The sequence below is a fragment of the Arvicanthis niloticus genome, chromosome 3, assembly GCF_011762505.2.
Source record: "Arvicanthis niloticus isolate mArvNil1 chromosome 3, mArvNil1.pat.X, whole genome shotgun sequence".
Taxonomy (NCBI): Eukaryota; Metazoa; Chordata; class Mammalia; order Rodentia; family Muridae; genus Arvicanthis; species Arvicanthis niloticus.
In genome coordinates, this window is record NC_047660.1 from 87858068 (window position 1) to 87884816 (window position 26749).

General features: G+C 40.3%; 1 protein-coding gene across 2 annotated transcripts in view; it reads left to right on the plus strand.

Annotated features, from left to right (window-relative positions):
• The window catches only part of Grid1 (glutamate ionotropic receptor delta type subunit 1), a 714697-nt gene that overhangs the window by 648823 nt on the left and 39125 nt on the right, over positions 1–26749 (plus strand). For both annotated transcript variants that reach the window (XM_034499262.2, XM_076931489.1), the window contains exon 13: positions 10983–11178. In XM_034499262.2, the coding sequence (XP_034355153.1) occupies positions 10983–11178 (196 nt within the window). The remainder of the gene's footprint in view (positions 1–10982; positions 11179–26749) is intronic.

The following is a 26749-nucleotide window of genomic DNA, read 5'->3' on the forward strand; positions in this document are numbered from 1 at the left end:
GCAAATAGCCAGATCTTATTCTTAGAATGAAACTGGCATCAAACACCTATATAACATGCTGCGATATATTTATTTTTATAGTATACATTAAGGGGTAGGTATTTTATGCATGGTTGTCAGCAAAGGCCACTTAGAGACAATGACATTTGTCAGGGATTCAGTACATACAAGAACAACTTGAATGCTTTTGACTGAGAAGGAAAAACAAGAGCATGGACAGGCTCAATCTAGGTTTAGGAGTTTGTATTTTAAGTGTTTGAGTTTGACTGTGTTTGGTCTGGGAACATATTAGTCAACTAAATGGAGTTGTCACTTGGACAATTTCTAGGATTCTGTAGAGCAAATTAGGGCTTAATGGTTTACTGTGAGTCCAGAATGTAGAAATGTGTCTCCAGATAATGGACATGAGATTCTGGTCAAAGGTTGTCACCAGAAAAGAAGGAATCTGATGCCCAAGCTCCAGAACACACTAAGACTCAAACTCAATCTGTAAAAGTAAAGAACTAAGAGAAGTCATGAATAGGGAGGATCCTGCATGATTTGTTTTCTGAAACCTAAGGAAAGAAGCAGTCTAGGAAGGAGAGAATGATCATTTGTCAAATACTGCTGATGTGAAAGTGTGGGAACTCTGTAGTTGGAAGGTCATTAATGGCCTTGAGAAAAACAGCTTTTGCTTAGTGGTTAGCCAGATGAGTGAGTCGGGAGAATAAGAAATGGGAGAGAGTGATAGAAATGACAGCCATAGATAACTCTCTCGTGGAACTGGGTGGGAGGTTGGGATGACATGCAGTATCAAGGATTGTTTAAAGATAGAAGATATATGTGTTTTTAAGCCCATGGAAATGGTCCATATAAAGAAGTAATTTCATAATATAAGAGACAGGGGTGATAACTGGAAGAACAATGTGCTTTGAGAATACAGGCAACTCTTATATCCAGGAGACAAACAGAGTGAGAGAAGAGGTGCCAGCTTATAAAGAAGTCAGGTGGGTATCCAGTGGTTTTAGAAAATCTGAGTTTTTTAGGAAATTCAAATTCTTTACTGATGGCATTGGCTTTCTTGGAGAATAATAAGGAGGGTTATTTTCTGAGAGCCATCCAAGAGACTGGGAGAATTGACTGTACAGGGACAGATTGCCCAGCAGTATTGAGGGTCCACTTGAAGTCTGTGAGGTTAATGATTCTAAGTTAGACCCATTTGCATGCTAGCTTTCAACTTGGATTTTTCTTCAGCCACATTCAGCCTTTGAGCTTCACACACAGGATATGATTAAATCAGAACTGGTTCCTTTACTGCTGTCTACCATAGCATAGATGGGGCAAGTAGATATAGTCCATGCTCAAGGGGGCTCACAGTTGAATTAGGAGCACAGAATACATGAGGTACAATGGTAAGTATCAGGACCAGGCTCAGTCTAGAGCACACAGAGTGACATGGATCTTGTGGGTGTGAACTCACCTTCCTTCCTTTCTTCTTTCCTTCCTTTCTTCCTTCTTTCCTTTTTTTCTTGCATTTTTGTGTGCATATGTATAAATAGTGTGCATGCTTGTATGTCTGCGTGTTTATATGTGTGTCTGTACACATATGTGTATGTGAGTGTGTATGAGTATGTGCTTGTGTGTAAAGGCCTAAAGTTGCTGTCTGGTATCTTTCTTGATCACTCTCTACTGCATATGCAAGGTTTATAAGTTGAACCAAGGGCACACTGGCTAACCTAGCTAGTCAGGTTGCAGCAGGTATGCACTGTCTCTGCTTCCCACATGTTGGGATTACAAGAAGGTCACCATACAAACCCAGCATTTATGGGTGGGGGCTTTAGTAGGAAGCCCCATCAGTCTTCAGTAGAAAGTGTTTTGGCTGAGCCGTCTCCTTGGCCCTAGGACCCACTCTTTTTGTAAGATATGACAGTTGAGAAGATTTATTGGCTATAGCTTAGCAAGCAATGTGCCTAAATGCAGACCAGAAGACATGAGTGAACAGGGGGTCCTTCATGATAGTACTTCATGAGCATAGTATCTGTGAAGAGACTAGTGAGGTGGGGGAAGCAGAAACTCTAGTTACACAAGGCGTAAGTCTTCTTCACTGAGGACAACAGAGGCCCACAGACTTGACCTTGTGGAAAATGAGAGTATACCATGAACATATCCCTTCTGATCTCACTGAGCTAATTTTCAGAGCTTCCATCACTGAGCCCAGTTCTTCCAGGGTCCAGGCCTGGATTAAATCTAGTTGAATGATACAGAAGTAAAGGATATGCTAACCTGCCTGGTATAGGAATTTTATCCCTGAGCCCTGGGTTGGAGAGGCTGACTTTGGAAATTTTAGGTGTATATCTTCATGTGTCTGGCTCTTGGGAGATTCAGCTATGTGAGTCAATCTATTCTACCATAGCCTGCTGAGTAGATACTTCATGGGGACTGGAGCGGAGGAAGGCTCCTCTTTTAAATAGGTCTTAGCTGACAAGTAGCTCTACTCTACCAGGAAAGAAAAGGAGATATGGAAAAGAAAAGAGAGCATGGAGCACAGAGCTAAGTTCCCAGAGTCCAGAGCTGACATTTGCATATCAGAGAGATTTAAAAATCATTCAGGTCACATTTTACATATAATACAAATGCAAATTGTGTAGGAATATATTTGTTAGACCTAGAAGCCTTGGAAGTGGTCTCTGTTTATCTTTTTTTATTGTTTTTGTGTTTACTAATGATTTTTTTGGTAAGGGTGGAATTAGATACTTTTTCCTAATGTTGAGAGGTGTTTTTCTTGTTTCTGAATAATCATGCAATATAGTGGTCTCCTCTGGCATGAGAGATTCTTACCAAGACACAATATAGGTGCTTACAAAAAATGGTACCAAAGTTTATATTTCATCTTTTTTTCAAAACTGCTATATGCTATATAAATTAGGTATAATAAAATGCTAAAACAATAAAATAATTATAATAATATAATCTAATAATGTCATTTAAAATATAAATTATTTATGTTTCATTTAATATATCAAGAATGTGTTGAGCACAGTTTGTTGTTTTTGTTGTCTGTTTATTTGGTTTTTTTAAAGCTTGTCATATGCAATCAGATTTCATCCTGTGGTGGGTCCTGTTCCATTCCCAGGACAGTTTTGCTGATCTGGGATTGCCACTCTGCTTATTACTTAGAACTGTGCCTTGAGCAGGCTTTGGACATGAGGAGCCTGCATGTATCCTAGCCTCATTGTCTTCCAGGCTTGCTAGATAGCCTAGGGGGAAAGTCTCTGGAGTAAGAAAAACTGACAGGCTGCCTCTGCAGCCACACTGCCTCTTACCCTGGAAGGAAAGATGCTGCTGGTCTTGGTCTAGCCTTCCAGGGACCTATGCCCTCTAACTTGTCTTTGTCCAGTGCAAGCAAAGAGAGATAAACAGGTCCCTAAATGCCAAAGCTCAAGTTGAAAACACTGTCTGGCTTCTTTATGTAATTATTTTCTCCATTCCTTTCCATAAACGCTATTGCACTTTGCTATCTCCCAGAAGTATCTTCTTCAGAGGCTGCTAACCATGCCCTCTGATCTGAACTGTGTTTGTATACAATACTTTAAAATGTTTTAAAGTATTGGGGGAAACAGAAGCATACTAAAACAAACAACAAACAAACAGACAGACAAACACATGACAGAGTTTCACAGGACCATTAGAGGCCATGGATAGAGTTTCTGTTTCCAGAATCCAGCATCGCATAACTGTTAGTACCTCTCTCTCCAATCTTAACATGACATGCAAATGTCATAAAACTAAGACTTCTGAGTTATTCTTATTCTATCCCTAAACCTATAGCAGGGCCTCATAGAGGCAGATTCTTAAAAATAGGGGCTATTGAATGTGGACAGAATGAAAAAGGAAGACCCTTGAGAAGCCTTGCACTGACTAGAAGAGGCACAGAGAAAAAGATACAAAAGAATTCTGAGAAGTGTGTGTGTGTGTGTGTGTGTGTGTGTGTGTGTGTACACAAGACCTCAAGCAGAAAGTAGAAGGATAACCAGGAAGCCAGGCTTCCTTGGTGCAGCATCATCTTAGGTAGATTCAGACATAAGTCAGAAACATGAGAGTATTTGAATGTTAGCAGGCACAGATACACATTGTAGTAAAGACTTTCATTTATGAGCTATGCATACCTACCCTCCTTCATCTATAGAGCTCTTCACTGCTTTCCTTTAGGAAGAATAGTAAGAATAATAGCCCTTCTAGGATTAGATTAGTCAGATCTAGATTATGGCAGACCCATGGTTGTTGAAATCTGTTTTACATGTACTGTATATTGATTTTGCATGTTGCAATTGTATTTATCTCCATTGCCAATGTAAATATATCTGTTAACATGCAAAGATGTGTTTATAAATTCTGTATTATTGATTTTGTTCCATGCTGCAAACACATTCATCTCTTTGTTAATGAAAATGTATCTAGAAGTAAGAAGATGGATTTATAGGTCAAGGTGTGGGGAGGAAGTGAGGTAAGAGCCAGCTGGGGAGACTGTCCTTGGCTGTGACTGAAGGGACACTCTCAGATTTCAAAGAGGTTAGTTTACAGATGGAGGAAACTGCTCTCGGAGCTGAGGGAGGCATGCGGAGGCCCATCTGCAAGACTGTTTGAGGTGCTCATGGTTAGCAGCTATGATTTCCAATGGTGAAGCCCCCAAATCAGTAGTTCAGAATGTGAGATACAGAAAACCAGCTCAATAGAGGGTGTTGGCGGAGACATAGAATGAAGCATTTTGGCTCAAATGTAAACTTGGAGAAGAGAGTGGGCCTAGTTGTGGGAGGATTTTAACACTAGATGTTATCCAAAAGAACGAGACAGGCAGAGAAGTTGGAATTCTCAAGATGAACATTTCACTGTGGCACTTCACCAGCTAATTAAGAGCCAAGGAGCCAAGGAATGATGCCTGTGTTGGTTTGAATATGCTTGGCCCAGGGAGTGGCACTGTTAGAAGTTGTGGCCTTGCTGGAGTAGGTGTGGCTTTGTTGGAGGAATTGTGTCACTGTGGGGGTGGGCTTGGAGACCCTCCTCCTAGCTGCCTGGAAACAGTCTTCTCCTAGCAGCCTTGACATCAACATGTAGAACACAGAGCTCCTCCAGTACCATGTCTTCCTGGACACTGCCATGCTCTGGCCTTGATGATAATAGACAGAACCTGTGAACCTGTAAGGCAGCCCCAATTAAATGTTATTCTTTATAAGAATTGCCTTGGTCATGATGTCTCTTCATAAAAATAAAACCCTAAGACAATGTCTCAGAAGCCATCTGTCCCAATACCTTGCTCTGTGCTTTCTACTTTTGTAGGGTGGCCTTTAGAAGTAGAAGCCATTTTGTTCACAAAGCAAGTTGTAGTTCTGGTGTCTCCATACCCCATCTGTGTTCAGATTTGTCCTAGACCATCACATTTGGTATCATGGAATCTGGAAATGAACAGTGTTGCTAAGGTGACAATTTAGGTACTGATAGGGAGGATTTGCCTGTACCTTGATGGGGAGGTAGAAATAAATTGGAGTCTGGGATATTTTCCTTTGGAGATAGATTGATGAATGGAGATGAAGGCTTTGATTATACGATCCTGAAAGTTGATGTATACTTCCTACCCATGCTTTCTTCCATGCAGTGTGACTACTACTAAGTATTGGTTTAAAGCATTAGGAATAACCTCAGAGGCTCTAAAATATGTTAAGGAAATAAAATTTTAGCTCTTCTTATTGGATTATTTTGATAGAGCACAAGCCAAAGCTCAAATTCTCTACCATTCTCCCTGTCTTTTTCATTCGTCTATAGTTTGTAGTAACTTGTTTGTCTGTAGTCTGTCCGATGTGTGAATTCTGTGTGTCCCTATTGCCTTTGTGTCTAACAAAAGTCATTGCTTTGTATTTATCGAACAACACATACAGCATCACATTGGGAAGAAATGAGGGATACTTTACAGAAAAGTTTAGCAGCATTTTATAAGAGATTAAGTAACTGACCCCAGCTGACCCTAACTGATTCAGCTAACCAACAGTATTGCAAACATTCTGTTCTCATACAATATCTGTATGCCACTTTAAATATTTGTGGTGGTTAATTATTGTATAAGATTACTCCTGACTATTAACTGTTTTCATCAAATGCTTCCCCCTTTCCCTCCCACACGCACATACATACTGCTCTAAATTAGAGGCCTGGAAGAGTATATAATTTGAAATTAAATCTCTGCATTAGTTTAGGTTACATCAATTGATTACATGGGAAATCCAAGGCAAGTAAGGTTGGTCATTACATTGTTTTCTTAATGTCAAGTTAAATAGGATGTGTATAATGCAGGATCTCAAACCAAATCTTAAGTGACCTCAAGGTACATCATTAACTCCCCTGTGCGGTCCAGCAAATACTCCAGTCTTCAATATAAACTGTATTAGCATACCACACTCCACTCTACCAGATGGCCACAATGGTCCAAACACTGGGGCTACTTGTTAACAGTCTGACAGAAGAGCAGACACTGAACATTGACTATGGGCTGGATATGTGCCTGTGATCATTAATATTCACCAACCCTGTGAAACAGGGATGACTTATGAAGGCTAAGACCTCAGATATTAAATGTGTTGCCTTGGTCAGTGTTTCTAGAACCTAATTTATTAGAGTCACTTAGAAAGCTATGAAAGCACAGCAGCCTAGCTTCAGCCCAAGAGTTTCTGAATTGTTAGATCTGAGGTCAGGGTCAAGAATTTGCATCTCTCATCATGACAAGGGAACTGCTGAGACTCCAGCTCTGAGGCCCACATGAAGGCTGAGGGAGTACATCAGATGATTGGCATTTTCTGAGACAGTATTGCTTCCAGAGCCACCAGCTCTGTCTGCTGGCTAGGATCAGCCTGTAATGAGCAGCCCATGTGACCCAGGTTTTCTCAGGGCCTGGATAAGTAACTTCTTATCTTTCTACTCATCAGTTCTTGCTTGGCTGCCTTCACCCAGGCTATATGATTCAGCTAAATGCTTCTTTAGGAGACCCTTTTTGTTTTTCCATCTGGCTCCCAATTTAGGGCTCCTCTCCTGGATGTTCAGGGGTGCCCCATGTGTAACTGTATTTCATTCCCATTCATATTGTTTGGCTCAGTGCTGGTTTTTGCTATGTTTTGGTTTGAATTTTGTTTGCTCATTTGTTTTCTGTTTTCTCTCCAGCCATTCACATATGTCTTCTTGTAAACTTCCGGTAGATTGTCACTATTCATCTCTTGCTTTAGGTGTCACAGTTTTTGGCCTATTAAACATCTAGAAATGGTTTGGGACAATAGCTGGTTCAGTTATTTTATCAAGGTGTGTGTTACACACTGGACTGACAGACGTCCAAGCTGAGATGAATGGGTTTGCCCTCCGTCTGTCTTATAATGTAAGTGTCTGGATGCTTGTAGTCACTTCTTGCTGAAAAGAGTGGCCTCAAAAAAGGTAAATACTGCAAGTGTAGTCCACTCCTGGTGAAACTCCTTTCCTCTTTTGAATGGGGTTCCTATCTGCCTTCAGCATCTGTCTTTTGTTGATTGCCAAGGCTGGCTTGGCAGCTTCATTGACTGGATGTCCTTAGTTCCCATTATCTTTCTCTGTGAGCCTTTTCTAAAACTCTGTGGTGTAACAAAAGGAAAATTGCCCACAGAGATAATAGTTTGGGGGTGTCCTTAGGCAGACCCACTTCTTCCAGTTTTAGGCTTAGACACTCAGAACCATGATGGTTGACCTATGTGTGACAATTATGGGAATGATCTTGGAATTCTTTGCTGAGAAGGTATGCATCTGTGAGTAGAGAGATCTCTGTATAGAAATCTATGGCTATAGGAGGTAGTAGACAGACTGGGTCAGATGATGAAGCTTCCCAGGGTGAAGGTGATGTTTGAGGAAGAGGGAACAATAAGCTCTGCTGGGACAGAAAGGGAGATAGAGCCATTAACATTCAGGCTGCCTGCTTGTCATCCATGATGTTCCCTGAGCCTCTGGCCAGGAACATCATCGTGAATAAATACTCAGGAGAGAGGAAATCTCCATTTCAAATGTGGGGATAAAACAGGAGATCAGAGCTCCCTGGAAGTTATGCATTCGTTCCATACTTGTGGAGACTGCAGTAGTTTAGAGTAGTTCAGTATTTAGACTCAACTGTGTAATTCATCCTGATGGTTCCCATTCATCAAAGCTTGTATTTGTTTGTATTACCATGAGAAAAATAAAAAGACATGCAGGAAAAAGAAGATTTCCCCTCCTTTCATTACAGGCGATTTATAGCTGAGTTACAACCCTTGGGGCTCTTCAAGCAAAGGAACATCTTGCTTCAATTAGGTATAAATAATGAACAATAATTAGAAAGATTTCTTCATCAAATTTGTTATTTTATGTTTCCTTTCATCTGCAATGTGTGAAAATGAATCCTGAGCTCTATTACTTGGCCAAATAGCAAGGAACAAGGGAATGCTATTGAATGCACTACCACAGCAGAAGAGAGCAACTGTACACTCTGGGCCTTGTGTGCTTGCTGTTCAGGCTGCTCCAGCCCTGGGCCAAGGCCATGGAGTAGGGATGAAGCTTCTTTATCTCCAGGACTCCAAATTTCTTACATCTGGTGGGGACTCAGGTGTATAATGGTAGCTCAGAATCATGACTTCCAGCTCTTGGGCACTGACCACCATCAGGTAATGTTCTTTGGCCTGAGAATGAATCCCAACTTAATGCTAGGAACTTAATGCTACAGGCTCTCCCTCTAGCCCTCATCTTAAGATTTGGAAAGTGTGGTATAAGGACATTTGTGAACTTGTCCAGGCTCATTCTATTAGAGACAGTGGAGACTAAAAACAAGAGAGCAGCTGGACTCCAGAGCCACTACTTTTTCTTACTAAGGAATGCTGCTCTTTGAAATATCAGTGCGATGGCACAGCTATGATAGCCTTCAAGCTATGGAGACAGCATAGGGAGACTTGGGCTGAGGATGGCTTTGCAGTTAGATTAGCAGAAGCACACAGGTACATGAGTGAGATGAAAGGATTCTGGGCAAAGGGAGAGGTATAGCCTCCTAGCTTAGATGAGAATGGGGGGCACTTGTTACTTTCATGGTGGCAATGGTGCTGACCATGGATAGGGAAAACCACTGGCAATGGACAGAATGCAGAAGTTGTATAAATGAACCTGGGAATATAGATTGGTTGGTGAACTGGTCAGTTTTTTGTCAACTTGACACAAGTTAGAAAGATTTGGGAAGATAGGCATTCAGCTAAGAAAATACCCCATCAGATTGCCAGAAGGTAAGACACTGGGAAATTTTCTCGATTAATGATTGATGTGGAAGGGTTCAGTCCACTAGGGTTGGTTACACTCAGGGTATATGGTCCTGGGTTGTATAAAAATGTAAGTTTGGCAATCCATAAGGAGCAAGCTAGTAAGTAGTATTCTCTCATGGTTTCTGGTTAAGTTTCGCCCCCAGGTTCCTGCCCTGACTCCTCTTCATGTTAGACTTAAAGCTATACAATGAAGGGAACCCATTCCTTTGCAACTCCCTTTTGCTTGTGTTGTTTATTAATCAAGAGAAAAGCAAACCAAGATAGTTGGGTTGGTTTTTCCTAAGGAAGATGCATCAGGAGGTACTGATAGTGGTCTGGGTTGATAGAGGAGATACTGAGACTTTCAGAAGAGAAAGAAAGAACAATCTGATCAGACCCTGGACAGAAAGCCTATGTTCCCATTAAGGATTTTTAATTTTGAAAATTGGTCTGGTATATGGCAATATATATCATACGTCATGATGGGCACTGCTTTTCAAGTAGCAATTAAGAGCACAGAACTAATTCATCCTTCCTGCCCTCACTACAGAGGGTTCCTGACTTAACTGTGGCTCAACTGAAGAGTCTTCTAATGGTGCGAAAATAACAAGCACTAGAAACTGTATTTTGAATGTTGAGTTTGGATCTCTTCCCAGGATAGTGATGTGTGGATTCTCTCTTGTGGGTCTGGGTGGCAGCAGTGACTGGTTCTCCAAATGGGCCATGTGATACCGGGGTGAAAGTGCCCCATTATAAAAGAGGCATGGCATTCCATGGGTGTTAACGTGAGTGATATAGGTGCAGTACAGTAAGGAAGGTGCAGAAAGGGCGTTTTCAACAGAATGGCATTTTCAGGTTCAAGATACGTTTGCTGCCACACAAAGCAGAAAGTCAGGAAGTATATGCATTTTCCTTTCCAGAAAGATACCTTCTTTTCTGACCCTGGCTTAGGTGTCTGTTATCAGGCTGCTGAGGGGCTTCCTGAGATACTCTGGCCTTCTAACATCTGTCTTGCTGGAGCTACTTGCTTCTTTTCTCCATAAAAATGAATCTACCTTTCAATGCAAAAAAACCAAGAGTTTTCATTACTTTTTCATTACACAGTTTTCATTACTTTTTCAAAAATTAACTCGGTTAGTAGGTACTCCACGTCATTAATTGGCTGGAATGCCAGAGCATCTTCAAGTTTTTGAGGGGATGCCTCTTAATTGATTCAGTATCATGTCTGTGCCACACTAACCCCAAGTGCTGGGGTTAGTCATCATCTCTATCATCCATCTTGCCCGCTCAGCGTTGGGATGCTCAGGGAAGAAGCTATCGGTAATTGTTGTTTTGTGTTGCCCTGATTCTGTTATATTGTAATTTCCTGCCTTGATTCATATTTTTTGTAGCTGGATTCCAAGCTCACTAATGGCAGAAATCATTTCTTACTTATTGTTTTATGCTTTGAGCTCAACACAGAACCTGGTTTTATACGTTTCATATTGAGGAAACTTATCTGTGACATATGGAGGTCTGGCTCCAGGCTGAGGGATTAATGCATTTGTACATTGGCTGCAAAAAGCGTGGATAATGGGTTAATGTAGAGCCTGGAACTCAGGGGGAGCTTGCAGCCCATTTTACCCTTATAATGTGTAGTATGCAGTAATCGCTAATGTTTTATTTTACTGCCTTTCTGCCTTTCAGGACATTTCAGGACCTGTCCAAGCAACTGGAGATGTCTTATGGCACTGTCCGGGACTCTGCTGTCTATGAGTACTTCAGAGCCAAGGGAACCAATCCCCTGGAGCAGGATAGCACTTTTGCTGAGCTCTGGCGGACCATAAGCAAGAATGGAGGGGCTGACAACTGTGTGTCCAATCCTTCAGAAGGTATCAGGAAGGTAGGCAAGAGTTAGTATCTGGGTACAGGTGCTGGGATAGGGGCCATGGGTTGGATAATCCTTTAGACTACAGATATCTTCACTGTAGAATGCCTGTAGGAAATCTACTCTCATACTTTGCAAGTTGATGCCCACTTTTATCTGCAGAAGCAGAGGGACTACACAACAAATACCTTCTAAGTTTCCTTGGGAAAGTCAATCAGGGGAGATCAGACAGGTTAAAACAACTCCTTGAGACTTTCTCCATATATGCTGTTGGTCTTGTGGTACAGTGGCCCTGCCCTTACAGGTGAGAACACTCGGTGAAAACATAACACCAAGGGAACGGGGAGAGCATCTTTGGGTCAGCTGTACTCATGGTGAGTTGATCAGGATGCTAGCATAGGGAAGATCACATGTAGGCCAAAGATGATCTGAGACCATATTTGGGCTATGTTATGGAGAAGAAATGTATTTTGTGGATAGTGGGAAGAACAGTGGCAATGGGGTGGATCCTGTACTGGAGAGAGAAGAAACCAGAGCCAGAGGAAGGTTCAAGAAAACCCATCGTTCTCTTCTTGTATGCCTTTCTGTTGTGGTAAACAGCAGGACTAAAAGTGACTTGGAAAGGAGTAGTTATTTTTTCTTATCAGTATGCCAGTTTACAGTCCAACTTTGAGGGAAGTTGGACAGAGATCAAAAGGCAGGAATTAAAGTGGAAAGCATGGAGAAATGCTGCTTGCTGTCTTACTGTTTGTGGCTCATGTTCAGCCAGCTTTTTAAACATAACTCAGGCCCGCCTTCCCAGGAGTAGCACCATTCACGGTCTGGAACCTTCTATTTAAATTACCAATCAAGGAAATTGACCTCACAGACATGCCACAGGCCAATTGTTGGAGGTAATTTCTCAGTGGAGGTTCTCTCTTCTCAGGTAACACTAGAATGTGTCAAGACAACAGTAAAATCTAAACAGGGCAGTTACTGGCCCCACTAGCTTGTCAAACATTGCTCCTTTATGTAGCCTGGTTTTCCACAATGATGTGCACTAAGCATTGCTAGATCATCAAACAGATGAATTTCAGAGACACAGAGTCTTGCTTATGGTTACACTCTGACCCCTTGTCACTAAGGCTTGGCATTCATTGCCATGTATTGTTCTGTGGCTCTTCAAGTTTGATGGGGAGAAAGGGAGTAAGATAAAGGCAGGTGTCTTGTGACTGCTACTATTGCTGCTAGCATCCTTCTGTTCAAGTATCCTAGTGTGTGGCAACTACTGTCTCTAAAATCACTTACAAGAGTGGTATAAAAGCTGTGAGTAGCCCCCAAGAAACATGGTAGAATCCCAATCCCCACAAACACACACAGAAACATGAAACATGCACTCATTAATCCCCTCCTTGGTCTTTCAATAACTGTCAGACCTTTCTGTACAGTGCCATAGATGTGAGCTTGACTTGAGGAAATTCCTGGGGCCACCAAGTAATACTGCTGGCTCTTCATTAGGATAGCCCTCCCCAAACCTTCTAGCTCCATCCTAGAAGGTCAGAACATCCAAGAGAAGAGGCCTCAGCTCTATGTAGGAAACTTGGTGTGTGTCCTGGCAGAGCGCAATCTTCACTCCATGGCCTCAATGTGTGATGGATCATAACTGGGAATGCATTCTTACACAGCTATTTGCAAGGAAATATCGACCACATTGGTTTTCCTTAGCTCTGTAGCAAGGCTGAAAAGGCAGAATCTGTCTGATACATGTGGGTATGAATCTCAGTTCTAAGACTCAGATCACTGGTGAGGATGAAGATGGTCTCTTACATCCCTGACAGCCAGCCTTCTGAAGGCCAGTGTCTTCATTTGGAGAAAATGAACAAAAAGTTGACTGCCTTTTTGTGAGTGTGAGGTCTGAGTGAGGGCCTTGGAGTTCCTTTTTGTGGCCTTCTCTGTCTCTCAGAGAGGGGGGTAAGACAGACAAAGAGACAGAGGGGGGAGAGAGAGAAACATAGAGGAGGAGGGAGGAAGAGAGAAAGGGAGAGAAGGAGAGAGGAAGGGAGGGAGGAAGAGGGGGGCAGTTCTCCATCCATGGAGTATCTACAAAAACTCATTGAAATAACACTATCCACAGCACCTCTTAGAAAGTAAAAGATTGCTACTTATCCAGAGAGACTTTAAGGGGGGAATGGTTACAACTTGTGTAGTCATATATGATGAGCCCCAAGAATATATGATAGGCTTCTGCAAATCAAAACGGAGAAAGCTCAATCAGCTTAGTGAAAAACGGGTAAAAGTCTTGCACAGCCCTTTCACAAAGAGGCAACACATATGGCCAATGATTACAGGAAGAGATGCTTAAAGTCATTAGTGTTTTATGAAATGCAAATTGAGACCATAAAGATATATCATTTTACACCAATTAGCCTGGAACAAGACGAGAGGTGGTAGAGCGGATACATAGTAACAGGTGCTTAATTGCTGGTGGGATTGTACTCAATACAACCCCTTTGGAAAAGGGTTTGCCATTCTGTTAGAGACTGAGGCGTCATGTACTCTATGGCTCAGCAATTCCACTCCTGTGTATCCAATCAAAATAAATGTCTACATGAACTCCTGGAGACAGGGAAGGCCATAGTAACATTGCATATAGAGTCCAATCCCTGGACACAACCCAAACCGCCTTTAACATGGAGAAAAACATCTTCAATAAGGCGGATGAGCTACAGCTGCTTTGAATGGTATAGATGGCTCTTGGCAGAATAATATTGAGCAAAACTGCATTATACACAATTTCATATGGGTCAGCTAATAGAAAATAACTTGCACCATCATCCCCTTTAAAAAATGTATAAAGCTCTCTCAGATACACATTCAATGTAATGATGAAATACAAGAGTCACCATGGTAATTGTCATCTGGGAGGCCTGAGCAGTAGGGAGGAGAGAAGCTGTTACTTATTGATGGAGTAAGTCACTGTTAGCTTTGGATGAGCAGTGGTTTTATTGTTTTTATTTTCATATCACAGAATAACAAGTAGTAAATGACTCAATCACAAAAAATATTAACATGAGCAGACATCCTAAATCAAGTTCTATGACTAATATAATCGTCTGTATCCATCTATTTTGTAAATAAATGAATCTACAATCAGGCAGAGTCTGACTCCCGACATTTGCCAGCCCTGTCCTGCACAACCCGTAGGCCTGCTTTGGTATAGCCAAGGCCAACACATGTTACTAAACGCCTCTGGGATGTAGTAACTGTAGAGATGGGCCACTGGGGAGATGCCTCTGCCTGATCTTAGTCAACCCTAGTCCATTGTCTGCTGTCTTGCAGATGAGTAAAGCAGTATAAAATAAAAGCAAACCACAAAGGCTGAAAATAAAGGATCCTCATCAGAGCCCGTTGCTTCGTGATACAGAGCCTCATCCTCTTGGATCTATATTCCATTTATGACATCATCTTATAAACCCCAAGCTGACTTTGGGGTCACAGTACCCACCTCTTGCATTTGAATCTCCAAGTGGGAAATTGTCCGCTAGCATGACTCAGTCATTTAGGCTTTTATAACCAGTGTTGTAACAGTGGGTTTATAGTATTGCTGGAAAATGAAGAGTGCTGCCTTTTTTTCTTTTTTTATTGGAAAATGATCTTAAATGTCCTACCATATCTTTCTTCTTCATTTGTCCATATACAAGGTCTGAATGGAAAAGCTTTCTCTCTGCCCCCGTGGAGCTTTTCCTCCCTGCCTGAAGATTACACATTTGGTAACCTTGTGGGTCACTAGACTGCAGCAGAGCGGACTTTGTGTGGTTGTGCCCTAATTGAAGACCACACCCTAACTCTAAAGACTGCCAGAGAAAGTTGACAAATAGGAAGTTGTGGGTTACAGCCTAACATCTGAATAGGGGCAGCTCTTCAAACACCACTCAGAACCTGCTTGCGTCCGAGCCCTGCAGAGGCTAAGTGATGCCTCCCAAGGGACTTCCTCTGGAGCCTTCTTTAGCCACAGAAGGGCAATCACATTTCTAATTTCCAGTTGCTCTTTGATGATTCCAGCTTCATTTCCAGACAGTGTGCAATAGTGGAGCAGTGTCTAATTGCCACTAAAGTCAAGGAGCTTAGTGTCTGGGCAATATTGGACAAGTGCTGTTATTTTTTATTGGGAAGTACTGCAGCTTTTAATGGCCTGAAACCAACTTAGGTGGGATATTCCTTAGCAAGAAGCATTCTCTTTTACTGTACCAAAACTAGAAAATTTGTATCATGACAGCCCCAAAGCTGAGTCTACAGCTTCATGCCCAGTACTACACAGGTCAAGAAGAGTATAGACCTTCCTGGGCCATAGCAAAGACATAGTGGGAGCAATCTGGAAAGAGAAGAAATTTTTATTTATAAAGAGAGTACAATATATGCTTTTTTAGAAATCTGCTAGGCATCTGGTATGTCTCAATAAATACTGCATTAAATGAGTCATTGTTTACTGTCTATAGAAGCAGACAGATGAATTAAACCGGCAGTTCCTGCTCTCTGTTAGTGGGTTACTAGCCTTAGTTTTTCTGATGGAAAAAGCAGGAAAACATGCCCAAGTTTATTTTTAGGCCTATGTCTTGTCTTGATAGCTTTTGCTCCGGAGGGAATCCTTTTGGTCCTGAAGGATGTTTGGCACATAGAGGTGGGAAGGACTGCCTTCACTCTTCTCAACCACATAAACTAAGCAGACCAAAGGAAGACTAGTCAACACTGTCCACACATGCGGGGGAATTTGCTAAACTTCTCTTTTAGGTTGTATTTTGAAATTATCTCACTAACTAGTTGCTTTCCTTAAGGCTTTTTCATGCAACCTTAGTTTTGGTTAATCCCTCTCCCATCCCCTGCTTCCCCTATGTAATCCATTCTCAGCCCTGTGGCCCTCATTACTCTTCCTTCTTCTTTTCACATGTGGTCTACTATTCTTTGACTTATCATCATCATTATCATTGTCATCATTATTATATTTTTGATTTGGCATGCATGATAGCAGCCCTCTCTATGGCATTTTTATATCCTTCCTTTGAGTAATACCTACCTTTCACTTCCCGATTCCCCTCTCCCCCCAGTTACCCACCCCTCCATGCATAAAAACCTTTCTGCATTCAGCATCACAGGTACCCTATTCATTCATAAACCCAGCACCAGCACCAAGGGGAAGGGAAGATCACAGAAGAGGTAGTGAGAAGATTGTAAGAACTGGAGGACATGGAGATATGGTGTGAAGTACTGATTCTAGGCATGACAGGACTATCACCGTCATGGTCTCTCAACAGCTATAATTACCTGAACAAGCTCTAGCAAGCTGGCAAAAGTTCCTGTGTAGGTGGATAAAATGTCTCCAGATCAAAGCCCACACTGGCAGTGGATGGTTGCTAGGGGAAGGAGGATCACCCTTTACTGAGGGTGTGGCCACTAGTTTTTGTTTTTTTATACTCCAGTGAATGCCCCACTCCTGTGCACTTATGGGCAGCTCTAATTGGACCTAGTGGGTTGTTTAAAAAAGATATATGAAGTGGGAAGAAACATATTACAGAGAATAAGGAGGAGCTGGAATGTGGAAAAAGGAGTAGATTGTGATCGAATTTTGATGTATACCTATATGAAATTCTCAAAATTAAAGAAAAATTAACAAAAAGATACAGCAAAGATTGGCAAATCACCTCCATACGGTTATAATTCAAATATATTTTTGTAAATACAATTTTACTAAAAAATATCACTCATTCATATACGTTTTCATTCTATCTTTTTTCCTGATAATCCAGCAGAGTTGATAGAGGACATATGGCTTTTGAAGCCTAGAGTAATAGTTCTCTGTCGGTTTACCAGAGAAATGCATGGAAATTGGCTTATAGCAGAGTTATGGAGCATCCATCTACTCATAGGCACTGCTAGTTGTTCACCATCTAGATTTCTGCATCATCTAGAAGTTCACAGGGACCTCTTGAATGCTTCCATCCATCTATACCCCATTTTATAGCTCATAAGTTTCTCAAGTAGCTCATTAGCTGGTGTTCTACTACCTAGGAGCTCACAGATACCTTCAGTAATTCATTCTCTATTTTTAAACCTTGTCTTAGGGCTTCTATTGTTGCAATGAAACACCAGGACCAAAATTAACTTGGAGAGGAAAGGGTTTATTTGGCTTACTTGTCCATGCTTCTGAAGAAAGCCAAGCTAGAAACTCAAACAGGGCAGGAACCTGGAGGCAGGAGCTGATGCAGAGGCCATATAGGGGGACTACATACTGGCTTGCTTCCCAGGGCTTGCTCAACCTAATTTCTTATAGAACCCAGGACCACCGGTCTAGGAATGGTACCATACATAGTGGACTAGGCCCTCTTCCATCAATCGCCAATTAAGAATATACCCTATAGGCTTGGCTATAGCCCCATGTTATGGAAGCATGTTTTAAATTGAAGTTCCTTCCTCTTAGATAACTTTAGCTTGTGTCAAATTGACATAAAACAGTCCAGCATGTCCCTGCACTGCCAAATAACTCATAGGCCATTTGCATAGTTCATGATTTCATTCTACATTACAGCCTCATCCTACGGCTCCTCATCTATCTCTGCACCATCTAGGGTCTCTCAGGCACTTTTAGTAGCTCTCTGTCCATCTTTGCCCCAACTAGTATATTGTGGTCTCTTTCTTGTTCTTCACAGTCTATTTCAGGTGGCCTAGGAACATCGTTATCACTGAACTAGAACCCAAATTTTGTGCTCACCTGGTATAGTCTAACCTTAAAATCCATTGCACAGTCTGAGAACCAGAGATATCAAATGACTTACATTTACCAGTGTTACATTCTAAATAGATTGTCTCCTAAGAAAGGGTGACTGCCCAATGTTACACAGACAATAGTGGGGCAGTTAGTAAGCCATTGTTGTGGGTTCCTGCAGGCTGGCCCTACCATTTCAACTCCCAATGTGCTTGCCCTTTACATATGCACATGATTTTCTTTCCTTCCTACTTGCATACTAACATAGCAAGTTTATATGCCTAGCTTCCATTTTGAAATTGTATCATCCTTCCATATGTCAGAGCAAAGATTATTTAGATGTGTTATTTTATTTTTTGACTCCCAACCTATTAAAATTGTCAATTGTAAAATTCTGAGATAACAGAATTGAGCTTGCAAGTGGTTCAAATTTATATGATAATAACTGCCACATGCAGTCAGACTCTAGTGTTGCTGGTGGAAATATTTTTTCTTGAGTTCAATCAACTCCACCAAGTAACATTCAACATAGCCCAATGTCTGTACAGGGCCATGCTCATCTGGACTGCCAAATGATTAAGGCTTTCCATAAATCAGACCTAATATTTAATAACATTGTCAAACAGAATATAGTGTTAATAGTTTAAATGTCAATCTTTACAGCTCATTGAGCCCTTTGAATAAATAGACGAGTAGCTTGCCTCGGACCTTGTGGCTGGAGACAGTCATTTTTCAGAGAGAAGTAACTTTGAGGCTACTATCTTCAAATAAAATGTTCTTTTTTCCCTCTTAGTACATATCACTGAGGTCACAAACTAAGAAATCTAATGCAAGGAGAAGATAATACATGTATCTTATTTTATTATTCCACTGACTAATGCTTATCTAGGTAGCACCTATCAGCAACTGCCCTCTTCCTTTTTGCTCTATGGCCAGGGCTGCTCTCACTGTGTGTTAGGCATCAATTCTATGGGGGATAGGAGAGGTCATTCCTGAAAGGACTGCAGTTTTTCACTGAATGATTAGAAGCTTTAGAACTCCATAGCACCAACATTTGGCAGGAGGTAGGTGATGGATGTGACCATGTATGTGGCAGCATCTTGGTTCTGTGGCATAATGGGAGTTCCTATTGAGAAGAGTGAGAAGTTGCCACAAGAGGCTCCTTCCTTGTGCACTGGGGATGTTTGATTCAAAGACTGGGATAATTTGGCATAGATAATAGGAAAGGTAGTTTGACCCCCTCGGAAAATGGATGACAAAATGCAGGTAGCTCTCTGCAGTAGAAAGCAATAAGACAGCAGCTGCATGGTTTAGGACCTAAATTACGTCTTTTATTTGCTTCCAAGTTAGTATGGAGTGGGAGTCTCTGAACGCCCTCCTTCCTAAGCCACTCACAATGGATGATCAGTTTTTCATTTCTATATCTTTTGTATTGGCTTTAAAGCACTATCTTCATTTTTCAGGTTGAAGAGTATCTTCTCTTTACTCATTCATTTATTCATTTATTCCCTTATTCATTCATTAAAGAAGTGCAGTTTGAATTGATTTTGCCTTGGAGTTCTACATGTGAGCATAAATTGCATGTAATTTAATCTGTGGCTTTGAGCAATTGAATTCACCTTGTTGAATGATTGGTGAGACGTTAGGAATGTCTGCCCAGCTGAAATTATTCTTAAAATGAAATACTTTGCAAAAAGCCCAAACCAAAAAGAAGTTACAGTGCTGATAGCCACAATGTCATGGGTCAGTCTTACAGAACCTTCATTGAGTGATAGAAGGTAAACACATGACCGTTTATATTCTGAATCCATTTATATGAACCACAAGAGAGGTAAATGTAATCCTGCTATGTATTCTGTGTGTAAAGCATGACCAGAGAACATTGGAAAGTAATGGAAATATGTATTTTGCAATTTACCAATGAGGATTGTAGCCCACAGTATTCAGTAGATGTCAGCACCTCTTCTCAGCATCTGCCATATGCTAGAAAGAGAAAATTAAAGACAAACACCCCCCAGACTTTCATAAGAAACAACTGGCACACATAGAATAAGATATACACATATCTTGTTCATCTCATGAATTTAGACAAAAATGTACATTTCATCACCTTCAAACATTCTCTAGCTGTACTTGGCACTCAGAATACACAGAAGGATTACATTCACCGTTCTGTGGTTCACATATATATGGATTGGGAGTGTAAATATCCATTGACCTCGTGTCACTCAGCAAAGTTTCTCTAGACTGACCTGTGACATTGTGGTTATCAGTATTAAGCTTTTATTCCTTTTGCTTTTGGCTTTTTGAATAGTATTACATTTTACAAAATAATTCTCAGCTTACTTACATACTCTGCCTAATCTAGCACATCACTATCCTTGATGATTTAGGGCTATTATGAATAGAACAATAGGAATATTTACCCAAGTCTTATGTGGAGTTGGGTTTTCCTTTTTCTTGACTAGATACAAAGTGGCAGTATTACAGTGCCATGGAATAGGCATGCATCTGCTGTCATAGAGAAGGGCCCATCTGGTCTTGTGCTGTTCCACACATCCACCAGTTCCACACAGCTTGTTTTAAGTTCAGATTCCTAGACATCCCAACCAACTTTAGTGTTCCCAGCTTTGAAATTATAGCCAATTTTAGCTCTTTCACTAACTTATAATCAGTTCAGTGTGTGTGAAGAACTACCTCATTAATTGTTTTAAGTTGGTAACTACTGATGTTAAGTAGTTTTTCATGTGCCCATTGGCTAGTCATACATCTTCTTCAGAAGGGGGAGCTCAAATCTTTTGTGAAATTTGATTGGGCTTTTCATCATTTTATTGCTGATTTATATGATTTTTTAATGTATTCTGGATATACATTCTCAATTAACAGTAAGTGCTACAAATATAATTCTCAGCGGGTGACTGCCCCATTCATTTCCTTAATGGTGTGTTTTGAGAATAGAAATTTTTAATTTTGATAAAACACTGTATAATCATATCTTTTGCTTTCTTATGGTTCATACTTATATCTTGCCAAAAAAAAAAACAAACTGTTGACTACTCTAACATTCAAAATTTCTCCTAGAAGCTTTAACACTTAGTATTATGTTTCATCTAAGTATATGTTCTTATTTGAAATGAGGTAATTATCTATATTTACTTATTGTCTATAATATGTTCACTTAAATGGGCATAATTTGCTAAAATTATATTGGTAGCCCAATACATAAATGAGAATCTTGATTGATAATCAGAGGCAATACACATGTTGGTTTGTTTCTTGATTTTCTATATCCCCTGTTGATCAGTCTGTTCTAATCCAAGTACAAAAATGATCACTATAGTTTTATAGGAATTCTATAAGTTAGGAGCATAAACCTTTCATTTATTTTTCAATCTTTCAATTTCTCATATAAAATTGTTCCTGAGGCTCTGAACTCTTCTTCATTTTTATTTAAATGTTAGAATTGCCTTGTCAATTTCATCAAGAAATTTGCTGAGATTTTGATGGACATAGCATATATGGAGCAAATGGGTGAAAATATATCTCTTTATAATACTGAGTCCTGAATATGATCTGCCCTGAAAACTAAAATCAGACAAATTTTACTGCATTATTTTTTCCTGTTTTCTATTTTGATTTCATCTTTTTTGAACATCTTTTCTTTTGTTTACTTTGATTATGATTTTCACTATAGATCATTGATTTTATCCCTGCTTTCTTCCTCAATATAAGCATTTAGTCCACTCGTTTTCCTCTGAGCACCATTTTAACTACATCTTTAAAAATTTTTATATGCTGCTTTTAATTCTCATTCAGTTCAAAGTATCAATCGGTAACAGTACTGTGCTGAGCATTTGAAAAGAGCTAGAAGAAAGGATCTAGAAAATTCTGTCATGAATATTTGAGGTGATAAGCATATTTAACGTGATTTAAAAATTGTGTAGTATGTACAGGCATGATACTCCAGTTCATGCGAGTGCTGTTTTTATGTATCAGTTAAAGTTTTAAAATAAAAAAGAAAGCATTAAGTATTTTTTGAGAGAAAAATGTGATTTCACACTACATTTTATGTCCAAGGGTCTCTATTGAATTCTGGTAGACAGAAACCACTGGGTGTGGTTTAGAGCATGGATTTTGTTACTTAGCGAGTGAGGTTGGAGACTTCCTGTGATAGTTTTCTCATGCACACACATTTTACAGTTCACATGGCTCTGTGCTTTGCTGTTTTGTAGAGAAAAGTGTGAGGAGTGCACAAGAAGACTGTCAAGCAGGAAATTAAACGTACAGAAAGATAATGGAACTCAGAGAGGCAGAAAAGGAAGCTGAACTTGTGTGAACAATGCCCATTTGTATTGTATCCACTAAGTGTACAGTTTTCTTGTAGGAGGATGGCAGTGATGATATTTTCCCTGTTGTCATCTAAATCCGTCTTCGTGATCTCAGGCTTCACCCTGCTGAGTTCTAGAGGCCTTGGCAACTAAAGGTTCCTGAGCCCTCTTTTCTTACCTTTGTCCTTGGAATTGGTGCACCCCACCCACATGCACAGAGCCATCCTCAGTCTTTGGCACTGGGAAAACAAGTGATTTTGATAGGAAAAGTATACAGCCTACATGTTTATATTGTGCATATACTATTAAACAATTTAAAAAATGCTAGAGCTAGTGAGATGACTCAGTAGATAAAATCATATGAAAGGCAAGACTGATGAGCCAAAGGAGATCTTTGCAGACTGGGAGAAGGAGAGACCGCTTCTGAAAGTTGTCTTCTGCAGATATAGCTGATAGCATGCCTACATTCACACATATATAACACACACAAATAATAAAATACATCTTTCAAAAATTAACTTAAGCCAGAAAATAAAGTAAGCAGAACAAGCCTGATTAAATTCCTTTTTATAGTAATCTAAATATAAATCTAGGAATTATTTTATTTATGTTTAATCTTTTGTAAATTTGTACCAAATATTCATATATTTATTATGTTCTAAAATGTATCTTATCTTTACTATTGCGAAGTTCAGTCATTTAGTGCCTACCTAACAATTTGCTAATGAAATATAAGGCAATTTACCTAAACATACCCTTGGTTGTCATTTGGATAAATTCTACTTTTTGACACATGTAAATGTTATTATAATGAACAGCAGAAACCCTAGCAGAACAGGAACTTGGAGGCAGGAACTGGTGCAGAGGCCAAGGAAGAGAGCTATTCACTAGCTTCTCCTCTTGACTTTCTCAGCCTCCTCTCTCAACCAAGGAGTGGTACTGCCTACAATGGACTGGGCCCTCCCACACAACCATCTAACAAGAAAATGCTTCACAGATTTGCCTACAGGCCAATCTGATGGAGGCATTTTTTTTTTAATTAAAAGATTAAGATGCCTACTTCCCAGATAACTCTTAGTGTCAAATTAAACATTAAAAACTAGCTAACACAAAGCCCTTTTCCCACATATGTATTACTATAGCACTATTTAAAGGATTTGATATTTTGTTCATATATTCACTAGTTGATTCATTTACTAGTGCTATGATTAATTAATATGTAAAAGTAGACATGATACGTTCAGTCTAACACTGAGAATCAACGTAAGGTCAAAGAGAAGGTGTAGGTTTGATTTGGAACTGTATATTATTGTTTCCTTCCTATTTAGCCAAAGGTTTGGCCCTTTTCTTGTGTCCCCAGACCATGTTTGGGCTAATCCTCTGACTAGGAAGATATAGAGACAACAGGAATTAGTATGAGTATCATAGGACTTCCTGACAAACTGAGGTAGTAACTCACCAGGATGTAAATTTGGTTCTTCTTCCTCTCCAGACCCAAGTCCTCATCCTGAGACTCTTCACAAAGGGAGATGACACTGCAGTCAGAATAATGCATTGGCTTTTGCCTGCAACTCACGTGAACTCTTGTTATGAGAGTCTGGGTGGTTCCCTCCCTTCAAATCATAATTTTGTACTCTGTGGTACACTGTTTGTTTGTTTGTTTGTTTGTTTGTTTTATCTGCCAGGATGGCTGCTGGCTGTCTCTCAAGAATTAGTGGAAGCCTCCTCCCCCTCTCTCCTGCCCCTCCCACTCACTGTACTGTGCACCCCAGAGCATAGCCTCACAGAATATTATCCACTTGTCAGTGCCCTGTCTGCCTAGGCCTCAGGACTTAGCTTCCCTACCGTGAGGCTCCTTTTATACTGCTGTCTGTCCCCAGGAATGACCTAAGGAAATAGCAGAGGAACCTTTGAAATTACTTATGCTTTTAAAAAGCAAGCAGAATAAATGTTCAGTGACTAAGAAGTGGAAATGCGTTGGCACAGTCATGAACATTTCTGTCTTAAGCATGAATGAGCAGGATTGCTGTGGGTTTGTATATAAGGAAAGCATGGAAGGCTGAGATGGTCAAGAACGGCCAGAGTCCTCTGCCCTGAACCTAGTGGAACATGCTCTGTCTCTCTGGAATGCTTTAACACACACTGGCTCATCTGGCCCGTGTATGACCCCTTACTGCTTAATTCTGTTTGATGGTGATTGGTTGGGGATAATATAGTCCAAAGATCAAGGAGAGCCCCCTCTGAGCCTCCCTTATTAAATTATTTTGCTTTGGGTTTTGAGCATTGCCAAGCAAATCTCGTTATGAATTCTTCAATTACTTTCTTTTGCAATTTTTATAATTTGGTAGGGTAAGCTCAAACCAATATCCATGCCATCGTGCTAACTTTGATTATTTTCAAACTCCTCATTAGAGAAAGTAGGAGGATGTTGACTCCCATTAAATCTGATTTTATTTTACAGATTTCCTCTGCCCTGTAATTTGCTTTGTACCCAAGCCTGATATGCTTTACCTTAGTGCTGGCTGTAAATGTGGGCAGAGTCCATTCTATTTGTTCCACTGAATATTATTGCTTTGGGTTTTATGACTTAAGTTTTTTTTTGCATTTTGAAGGAAATCGTTTTGTTATTTGATTACATAAAAATCAAGAAGCAATTGCTGATGAAAAACAATTTTGATTTATTGCATCAGCTAGATTGTCGGCCATTTTTGTTAAGCTTATTTTTATTTTCATTTTCTTGCCTTAATATTGTTTGCCCAGGAGAACAAAGAGAGAAAGGGGAGGACAATAATACTTCTAAATAAAGAATTGGGTGTGAGTGGTGCTGGGCTGGTATACCTAATCCTCAGAGAGGGTTGGGGGTACATTTGCTTATGGTCACGTTTTTGTAAATACAGAATGCCAACCTCGGTAGAATTGCATTGATCAATAGAATTATCAAACTTCTTCCATCATGCTCTAGTTTATTAATTATCACCATCAACACTAATGTGTCTCAGTAGAAACAGTGATTCTACCTACAAAATGGATAGATTTGATAGAGTTGAGGATTCTTTACTCTTAAACATCATAGAGGTATTATAATTTGGTGTGGGCCCTATATTTTAAAATTGTAGTGTGTGTGTGTGTGTGTGTGTGTGAGAGAGAGAGAGAGAGAGAGAGAGAGAGAGAGAGAGAGAGAGACAGAGAGACAGAGACAGAGAGACAGAGATACAGAGAGATAGAGAGATACAGAGAGAGACACAGAGACAGAAAGAGAGAGATACAAAGAGAAACAGAGAAACAGAATAGATACAAAATATAATGAAAGGGTGAGTACCTCAAATACTCAAATAAACAGGAGCAATGGGAACAGTAGGAGCTCTGAGAAACTTCCCTGTTGAATATAAGAGAAAGAAGCAGAGATGGGTAGTTGCACATTTAACAGAAACCTTTACCACTGTAACTGGGTCACTCTCACAGCTAAAGATTCCTCACAAAGCAAAGGACTTGGACCCACTACATAATGTCCATGTGCCAGACCTCAGTCACATAGGAAAGTGATGAAAAGAACACTTTAAGCAGTATACAGATACTACATCCCAGAGTTGTCTGCAGAGCCTCTATCAGGATGGCTCAGGCTTTACCCATGTCCCTTAGCTAGACAGTCATCTATGTGGTAAACTTCAGCATTCCCCTCCTTGGCAAAGCTCTGGCCCTTCCAGGTAGAGTCTGGACCTTGTTCAGCTGTTCAGAATGAGAGTCCGTTTGGATCTTTTTGAGTTAGGTTTGACCTATTTTGCAGCTCCTCAGTGTGTTTAAAGGGTATAGTGCAAGCTATGTCAATCAAGGCTGACATTTTAGCAAAGGCCATAAAGAAATTCTTAGCCGCAAGTGGGCTGGAGGGATAAGGCTCTCGAATGTAAACCCCAGGCATGGTCACCCTGTCCATTAAGGATACTTTGTAATATCAATTGCAATCACATGGGGTTTTATTGCTTCTCTCTCCTTATAGCATCGTCAGAGTCCACAGTTCTAGAGAAACACAAGGGTGGTTTCTTCTGATGGCCAAACTACTCTGGCCTCGGGGTGTAGTTCTCAGATCTCATCAGAAATGGCCCTCAGTGAAGTCAAATGACCAGTTACAATAACAGGATGCAATGGAGAGAATGTGATAATGGAATCAATAACAACTAGGTTTGGTATTCACATCTATCTTTTGCCAGTTATAAGATCTTGGGCAGGTTAATGAACTCTTGAACAACATAATGAATAACTTGTCTTCCTAGAATGATTATGGGGATTATAGGAAGTATGCAGGGCATGTGGGAACTTGTTGAAAATGTCAGTTCTTGGGCTCCAATCCAGGTCAGGTGTATCAGAGATTGGGAGGAGGTAGGCTGGAGGGCAATCTGTGTTTTTCCATACTCCCTAGTTGCCTCTCATGTCCTTCTGGATTTGAGTGTATCTCTTTGAAATGGTAATATGTTATGATTGCTGCGTTAGTACTTAATTTATGAGTTTTTTGAGATTGATTTTTAAA